Source organism: Saccostrea cucullata, unplaced genomic scaffold (assembly GCF_032062105.1).
Source record: "Saccostrea cucullata isolate Sc308-1 unplaced genomic scaffold, CSIRO_AGI_Scuc_v1 ctg1827, whole genome shotgun sequence".
Taxonomy (NCBI): Eukaryota; Metazoa; Mollusca; class Bivalvia; order Ostreida; family Ostreidae; genus Saccostrea; species Saccostrea cuccullata.
Window position 1 is genome coordinate 53,892 of NW_026937912.1, and position 8,682 is coordinate 62,573.

Below are 8,682 nucleotides of genomic sequence, written 5' to 3' on the forward strand. Positions count from 1 at the left end.
TTTATGCAGTTTGATGATTTCTTACTGGTTAAATTAACAAATAAACTCATTTTATGGTATATGAAATGTTGTATGACGTATATTGTGAATGATGTCATATTCAAGTTTTCCCGTACAAATTAGTCTCCGCTTCCTTTTTGTAACCTTAACTGTGCTGCGGAGGTTTAACAATATACAATCAATCAAACAATCAATAGAAGACCCATCTCCCCAACAGCATAGGTCAACAAGACTTAGAGTCAGACCAAAGTTGACAGAGGACTTTGTTATGCCTCAACAATTACAGTCACAAGGATGGTTACAGAGAGCAAGATATTTTCAGACGTAAGTGGCTAACGGAGAACTCGCCAGTATGGATAAAGATGCCGCGAAAGTACTTGTATCAATAAGTAAGATACAGGTAAGTGATATTTTATCCTTGTTTTATGATAAAATTTTTTTTTACAGTATTTTTGTAACATTATCGGGTTTGGTCAATGGCACTGACGCCATTCTTGCACAAGGGGGGATATGTCATATACGCCGGGGTCCTATGGTATCGCGGTAGTTAACCTATTTTGTAAAAATATCTACCATACCTGGGATATTTCAAGAAAGTAATATCATTTTAAGTTTCTTCTACTATTTATCTATATTTCTTGTTCTGATGTTGAATTTTCATCTTGTTGTTTATTTACTAGAGCTATCGAAAAGAAGTACCATTGTTTACCTTACTACGCGAAAGAGTTCTATGCTATCGCGGTATCCGGTTGACACTAGACTATGGCAGCCTAGCAGTGTCATATTTGAAAAAAATATAAGAGTGCAATTTAACTATGATATGCCTATAATTTAATGACTTTGTTGTAATTAAACTTTTATGATATTGTACTTCAAAGTGAAATAAAAGATTATCAACCATTGAAGTATATGTATATTTAAGAATTGGGGGGGGGGGCAATTGGAAGTAATGTACTTACCCTTCCACCCACTTGTACATTGAAGTGGAGATATAAAATTATTTTTAGACTAATAGGATTTTATCCCTTGTTTTAACTTTTATAGGGTATTTAAGAACAAAATAGATTATAGTTGCTTTATAGGCAGACATTCTTCATTTACAAACACCACATGTTCTCTCCAGACATGCAAAACTCTATTGAATTCTTCAATATCTCTCTTTCTTTTTACACTAAAAAAAAGGATATGAAAAGTAGTAGGCAAATATTTATACAATGTACAATAATCATTGTTTTTTTAATATAAAAAATGCAATAAAAAGAAAATTGACACAAATATTTAAATAGAAAATAAAAAAATTAAAAGTAACAAATGGTTAATATTTAACATGTATCTATCGGTTTGATATTTTCCTGAACTTAAAAAACTGCTGCATATTTTTTTTTATTGGTTTAACTTTGAATTTTAATTCATTAAATATATTTGTTTCTCTAGTGAAAAATATTTTTATAAAAAAAGAAAAGAAAAAAGCTATATTTGATAAATAATTTGTAATGTTTCAACTCGAACTGAGGTGTTCAATTTTTTTTTACCAGCAAAAACAATTCTCAATTTTTTGTTAATTTTTTTACAAAAACTGTTTTCCATACTTTTAAATTTTTTTGACACTTCCATAAAAGGAAAACACGTGATGTTTGAAGCCTCGTTTTCATAATAAACACCAAACTACAGCATGTCCCGATTCAACTTTGTTATCCTAGTTTTTTCATCGTTTTCATGGTGGTATATATCACGTAGTTTTCGTAAAATTTATCAATGTCGACAAAAGTGCAAAAATATTACAGAAATGAAGTTAACAAATCAAAGGATGCGAAATTCTGCTAAAAAAAATTGTCAGGGAATACAAGGTGGCTATGTTTATAATGTCTAAAAATATCTGACAATCACGTTCCGTTTTCAGCGCGTGCCAGCTAATAAACAGAAATACCGCGATACCATAGAACCCGCGATATCATAGGAAGAGAGTACATGTACTCATGTTTTAATATATTATGCATATGTGCATAGCGATCCATATTGCATTTGCATCTATTCATTACTTTTTAATGTTTATGTTTTATTTGCAGCACACTTCTACAGCTGAATTACATAATTATTCATTTAAGCTGTAGTTAAGGTCAAGATCTAGTAAATGAAAGGTGCCTACAGATTTATCAAACTTGAGAAATAAATTCCTTTATTGATACTTTACAACTTTAGCTTGGTCAAATAAGGTGTTTCGGGGCATAATTTGTAGGTAAACAAGATGAAAAACTGTATTTTAAACTTTCATTTTTAATGAAAACTTTAGAAAACCAGTCATGAATACGGGAGTTTTTTTCGTATTCGGCAAAGGAAATGTATCCAGATTGCCTACAGTCTCTCAAAAAAACGGTAATTATCATGTTCATGGCCTCTGCTTTAAATCAATATCAAATTTAATATGGGTATCCGGTATACTTTTCATATAATTTCAAATTGAACGACATGAAAATACCCCATTTTCTACATAATTCTGCTAAAGCCGTAAAGTACGGGAAAAAAAAGTTGAAATTAATTATGACGTCATAATGGATCTAGCACCAAAAATAAGTCTCAAGTTATTTACTAGATCTTGACCTTAAGTGTATTGATTTTAAATGATTCTTTTCCAAAGAGGTCCAGAGTTAGCCCCAGGGCTCCTGTACGCAGTGAGCTGTTAACTATGACAATAACAAGAAATTGTTTTTTTTTTAATCAATAAATGCAGTTAATTAGTTTATTACCAATAATGGGACACATGGGATAAATTATCCAAAGTTTAATTTCCCAATATTGTTGAATGCCCTGGCATACTATAGTAACTAGACAGTGATTCCTTATATTTCCATTTCATTGTGAAATAATTTTGTAGACTTAGACTTTAAAAAATGCAGACAAACATTAAAATTACACGAGGACTCCCATCCAAATTTCAATAGTTTTCGCCCACTGACGTCAAACACACCCGCAGCCGCACGAGATTTATATGCATATTTGGCCTCAGCGTCAGACTCAGAGACAGATGCGAACTAGATTTGCATGCATATTAGCCCTCCTTAGCTCATGACCTATTGGCTTGGCTAATTTACATTCCGATAAAATTATCAAGAAATTAACTCTGCTAACTTTCAAAGAGTTATCAAAGAGAGAAAAAGGTTAGAAATGGAAGTATATTGATTATAATCAAGTTTGACCCGAGTCATGCCCCTCTGAAATCTAAGTTAGCAATTGATGTGTCTTCGGTATTTTTCATCAATAATTTTCTATTTATTTTTAATTAAGACCTAAAAAAACATTCATTATATACAAAATACGCCATCCAGCCTAAAATCAAACAAACCATACGTTAGAATTTCCATCTGTAGAAACGAGCATTGCACTTTGTTTATTGTTTATGACTTTCCAATTGCAAGTACAAGGTAAAGTTAATCCTACTCATGCTCTTCTTTATCCGAGTTTCCTTATTGAGAACTCTGAGTCGTCATTCAATAACATGACATGGAAACTATTTTTTTTTGCCAATTTAATCCACACAAAAAACTATTTAAATTCGTTTTCAAGAGGCTTATGAATCGAATAAGTTGTGTCTTTTAAAGGGCCTTTTTTAAAAAAAAAATTATATTAAATTTTTCAAGTACCAAACACAGAATTTATAATATTTTTACATTTTAAGCTAACCTAAGCTGAAAGCTCAAATGAGCAAACTAACCCACTTGTTATTTCTATACTCAAAGATTTCTGGATAGTGAAACATAATAAAGGGGAATAATCGATTGTGTTGAACCTACTTTTGATTGTTAGTTTGGATGTTGAATTTCAAAACTCGAATTTCGAATCTCGTATTTCGAAACTTGGATCTCGAATAAGCCTTCTGGGCTTTCGTAATTTACTTTCCATGATGTGCATTTTTTTAGTTACTTAAAATATATCATAAAGAGTTCTATAAATGAGAGAATCTAAAATATATTCAATTGCAACTCATATTGCTATTGCAATTGCACCGATGTATGTTTCATTGATGGACACAATCATGTTCAAATAAGATTATTAAGTGGATGCGAATATTCAAAGTTTACAATTACCTTGATTGAGATTTACCTTGATTGAGATTTACCTTGATTGAGATTCATTTCAATGTCCGTGCTATTTACAATAGCATCCACACAAGCTAGTGTGATGTCCCCTTGATACATGCTAAGTTTAGTTAATCCAACATTTACGGAGATCTCTTGTTCACTATCGGAACCAATGGTCTCATTCGCAATTGCTCCTTCGTGACGTTAACCACGAGTTCTTGGCTTCAAAGAAGCATTTTCTCTGGCCCTTTTGTTTATTTCCGTTTCAAAAACCTGTTCAAATTCAGGAAATCTTTAAAAATTATTTTAGTAAAATTTAATTATATAAGCCATTACAAGATTTCAAAATTTTTCATGGTTAATTTATGCTTTTAAGAAAAACCTTAAGTTCTCACACCAATAACTGCTTTAACTAGCTTATAAACATATTAATTAAAATATATGTACAGTAAAACAAAGCAATGACTTGCGTGAATAGAAGGTTTATCTTTCTCGTAAATAACAAACTCCACATTTTTCAAACAAGTAGTTGGATTGTTCCTTGCGAATCTGACAATGGCGTTGCACATTTCTTCTGCTACTATTTCTTTTGGGTAATTAAGGTTACCGGTTCCCAAGGCAGGGAAGGCAATACTAAACAGCTTCTTAGCTTGCACTTCGGTCAAACAGGTCTGCATAAATTTCTGAAGCACCTTTCAGAGATATAAATACAAAATAATTACTGATATTATAGTTGGAATCTTCACTTTTTATTTACATTTTGTTAAAATATATTGAAGTATTTGATTTGTAGTCTTACAATTGCAGGTGACTAAAATACTTCACCGAGTATAATTCAGGATTTTTGAATTTGAGATGCCATCAAATCCCGTCATACAAATACCAAGAGTTATTTAAGGGATAACGGTCTATGCAAATTATCACGCAAATCAATCGATTGGTCATCGTCTTGAAATGGAAACATTGGACAATAGTTATCATTCCTTATATTAATGTGTTTTTGATTCCGCCAAATCCACGTGCTCCAAGAGTTGCTTCTGTCTAGCTATTTGTCCTGCCATGCACGTGATTTTGTTAAGCGCGCCTATTGATGAACCAATAAATTGATGGAGAAATAATATACATTTACTTTTGTAATTTAATCTCGGACAAAGACATTGGAAATGTAAATATTTTCACATTATAGCATTGTGAAACATTTATCGTCTGCATTCTTTGTCTCTCAAAGTAAAAACCTAAAGCAACTTCCACCAGAGGAAATTATAGATAGTTGAAGACTTGTGTTGTATAATTCTAAATGAAAAATTCTGTTATCTGAGAGATTCCGACACATTTTTGATTTCACAAAAAGGTTTTATTAGTTTTTTTTAAAATTTTCCTTGAAGATAAAATTTTTTCTATTTAAGTATTTTTTTAACAACAAAAAAAATTCCTACAGGAAGAAATGTAAGAGTGGAAAATGCTTTGTACTTTCAATTCTTATAGGTAAGTTAAATTTTTTTTTATAATATTTGATTTTTTTGTTCAGAAAAACAATTTACTAGTCTGCATCTTTACAACCATGTGGAATATAATACCAGTTGTATCCGCTGTTTAGATGTTCGGTTACAAAAAGCTTTCCTTAATTTTATTTAACAATTAGCAAATATCTTCCATGGCGCTTTATGTAGTAGTTGTTGATACTAAAGATATATCACCGATTTGTTTAAATGTTCATTGCACTACACTTTACATACTGTTAATCATCAATTACAAACCCCTTTTGATCCCCCTTTGGCCTGGTCCCAGTTTGGAAGAGCTCCATGAAATATAAGCTTGCAGTTTAAATTTCAGCCGCTGGTGACTGAAATTTGCCCAAAGTCGATACCACTTGGGTATTTAGAAGAAAATTCATGCTGGATGCTTATACCTCCATATTTAAGGATGGAGGCTGAAACACCTCCTTGATTTAGATTTAAATTTTTTGCTACTGTATTAACAATGACATCAACCTAAAATAATACAGTGTAATTCAATTTTCATAAGTTAATGAATTTATTGGTTAAATTCGTGATATTTTGAGATTATATAATTCAAAAAATTGACAACGAAAACATTTAATTAAAAGATATATCATATTCTATTGGGTATAGTTTATTCTGTAGACCAAAAAAATGATATCGATGAAATTTTTAAATTCCTTTGATGTACCTTGCCTAGATGTTATTTATTGTAGACTTCTATCTGTGAGTACTTTGATTATTCATCAAGCTCGTTAAAATACCAATCAACCCAATTATTGTAAAATATGGTCAAAATTTAGTATCATGATGCTCCATGTTACTCGTATTCTGTACACCAATACCTTTTTTTCAAAAGCTGCACATACCTTCGTTTGAGCCATTTGACCTCTCATTAATTTTATAAGAATGCAACCTGCTTTAAATTTTGTTTCATGTGACTGTGACTGAGTTTGTCCTGGTATAAAAATGAATGTAATATAAATTTTCATAAGCAACAGTAACATTAAGGGTCGTCCACACAATGTGACTCGTAACCTATATAGTGAAAAAATACTTTTACTTCCTGTTTTATCTAGTTTGTTCCATTGATCCTCTGTGCGCAATTACAGCAGTAGCCATATAAGGCAAACAAAGGTTTGTCAATGTAGATGATATTACACATTTTTTACCAGCGTATCAGTTGCTAGTGAGCTGTAATTTTTGCAGTAAACTATGATAAGATTAATAAGTATTTAAAAATTGTTATTTACCCCCCCCCCCCCACAACCCATTTCTGTTGAAAATCATGAAAGTCTTTCTGAAAGTTGTGTAACCACATTTTTCACAGGACATGTTTTCAGAAGAAACAGACTATAGCAATTTTCTGTTTACTGCCAATTATATTTATAAAACCGGTTCCACTCTATGACCTTTGATTAGGTAAACTTAAACCACGTGTCTTGAAATTAAATCATAATATCATTAGTAGGGGTGTGTAAGAGAGTCTTACAAACGCTTAAGAGATAAAAGATTTGCAAAGAGAAAAGTTTGCATTACACTGCATGAGAGCAATACCCTAACCGTAAAAAAAGGAACACATGGCATGATCACGGAGAGACCGACGGAAATAAAAGAACAACATACGTCTGGGATTATGTTACATAATAATTCGAAAACAACCGGAGCCGGTTTGACGAGAAACGTTTAAGTTATTTATATTTTCAGTCTGATCAACCGATTCTGTTTGATACATGTAGTTGAAATTTTTGCACACTATATTTGTGCGTTTCAATAGTACATTATCTCATTATGTGTCTATGAATATTGATAAAATAGTGTGCGTTTCTGGTTTTCCGATTTAACTCTCCAGTTCAGTGGCCAATAATGAGTAAATATAGTATGGTGACGTAAGCGGAGATTTGCCAAAGTATTTGAGTCCCGGGCAACATGAAAAATAACCCCAGAAAGGAAATTTGATACCAAAGATTTTGAAAATATTTCTTTCCGTCCAAACGTACTTCTTCCACAAAGATTTGTCTTTCGTTAAACAGAAGTGGAGTTTTTTGTAGAACATTTGAAACAACTGGAATAAAATATAAAAGATTTGTACAACTTCTAGAAATAGGATATATTATGCAAGTTAACCCATTTTTATTCATACATACCATAAGCATCTTCAAACCATATAATAGCACTGTTGGTATCTTCATCATACTTCACCCTTTTCACATCTCCACCCCCACACATTCTACGATTTTCAAAGAAAAGTTTTATTTGTTCTTCTGAAGTTCCTGGAGGAAGCTTTGTAACTTTAATTGCTCCTCCTTGATCCTCTTCCACATCTGAACTGTTTCCATCATCATGACAATATTCCTTTACTTCTATATTTTGTTGTTTATCATCAGTGGCTTTGAAGCATGCTTTTGTAGCATGCTTGTTGTCCCCCGCTTGAAAAGTGGGGGATATTAATTTGGGTTTGTCCGTCCGTCCGTCCGTCCGTCTTTCTGTCTGTCTGTAACGCTTTCGTTTCCACACGATATCTCGAGAACCCTTTGAGCCTTTGCAATGAAATTTAGCATAGCAACTCCCTATGGACTAAAGAAGACCCCTATTGATTTTGAGGTCAAAAGGTCAAAGGTCAAGGTCATAAATAAGCAAATTCTATCTGTTAAAACACTTTCGTTTCCACACGATATCTCTAGAACCATTTGATCTATTGCAATGAAATTTTACAAAACAACTCCCTGTGGCCTATTGAAGACCCCTATTGATTTTGAGGTCAAAAGGTCAAAGTTCAAGGTCGTAAATTTACACATTCTGTCTATGTGTAACACTCTCATTTCCGGGCGATATTTCAAGAAGATTTTGAGCTTATGCAATGTAATTTTATACCAAAACTCCCTAGGACGTCTGTTCGCCCCTCTCAAAGTGCCCCGCCCCGTTTGTTTTATTAGTATTTATAGTATTACATGTCGCTATTTTTAGCGCAGGGGCATGAGGAGAGTTATTGCGTATAAAACAGGTTCTCGGCGGACTTTATGTTCTTATTACATCTATTAGAACTGTTTAATAATGGCTAAATAAATCAAACACCATGGATTGTGTAAAATTTTGAGAATACCGAA

General features: G+C 32.3%; 1 protein-coding gene across 1 annotated transcript in view; it reads right to left on the bottom strand.

Annotated features, from left to right (window-relative positions):
- LOC134249059 (protein mono-ADP-ribosyltransferase PARP14-like) overlaps window positions 1–6,910 on the bottom strand; it is a 31,266-nt gene extending 24,356 nt beyond the window's left edge. Inside the window, 5 exon segments of the mRNA XM_062731416.1 lie at window positions 4,115–4,277; window positions 4,547–4,768; window positions 5,834–6,067; window positions 6,445–6,533; window positions 6,892–6,910. Of these exon segments, the coding sequence (XP_062587400.1) occupies window positions 4,115–4,277; window positions 4,547–4,768; window positions 5,834–6,067; window positions 6,445–6,533; window positions 6,892–6,910 (727 nt within the window).
- Window positions 6,911–8,682: the final 1,772 nt, after the last annotated feature.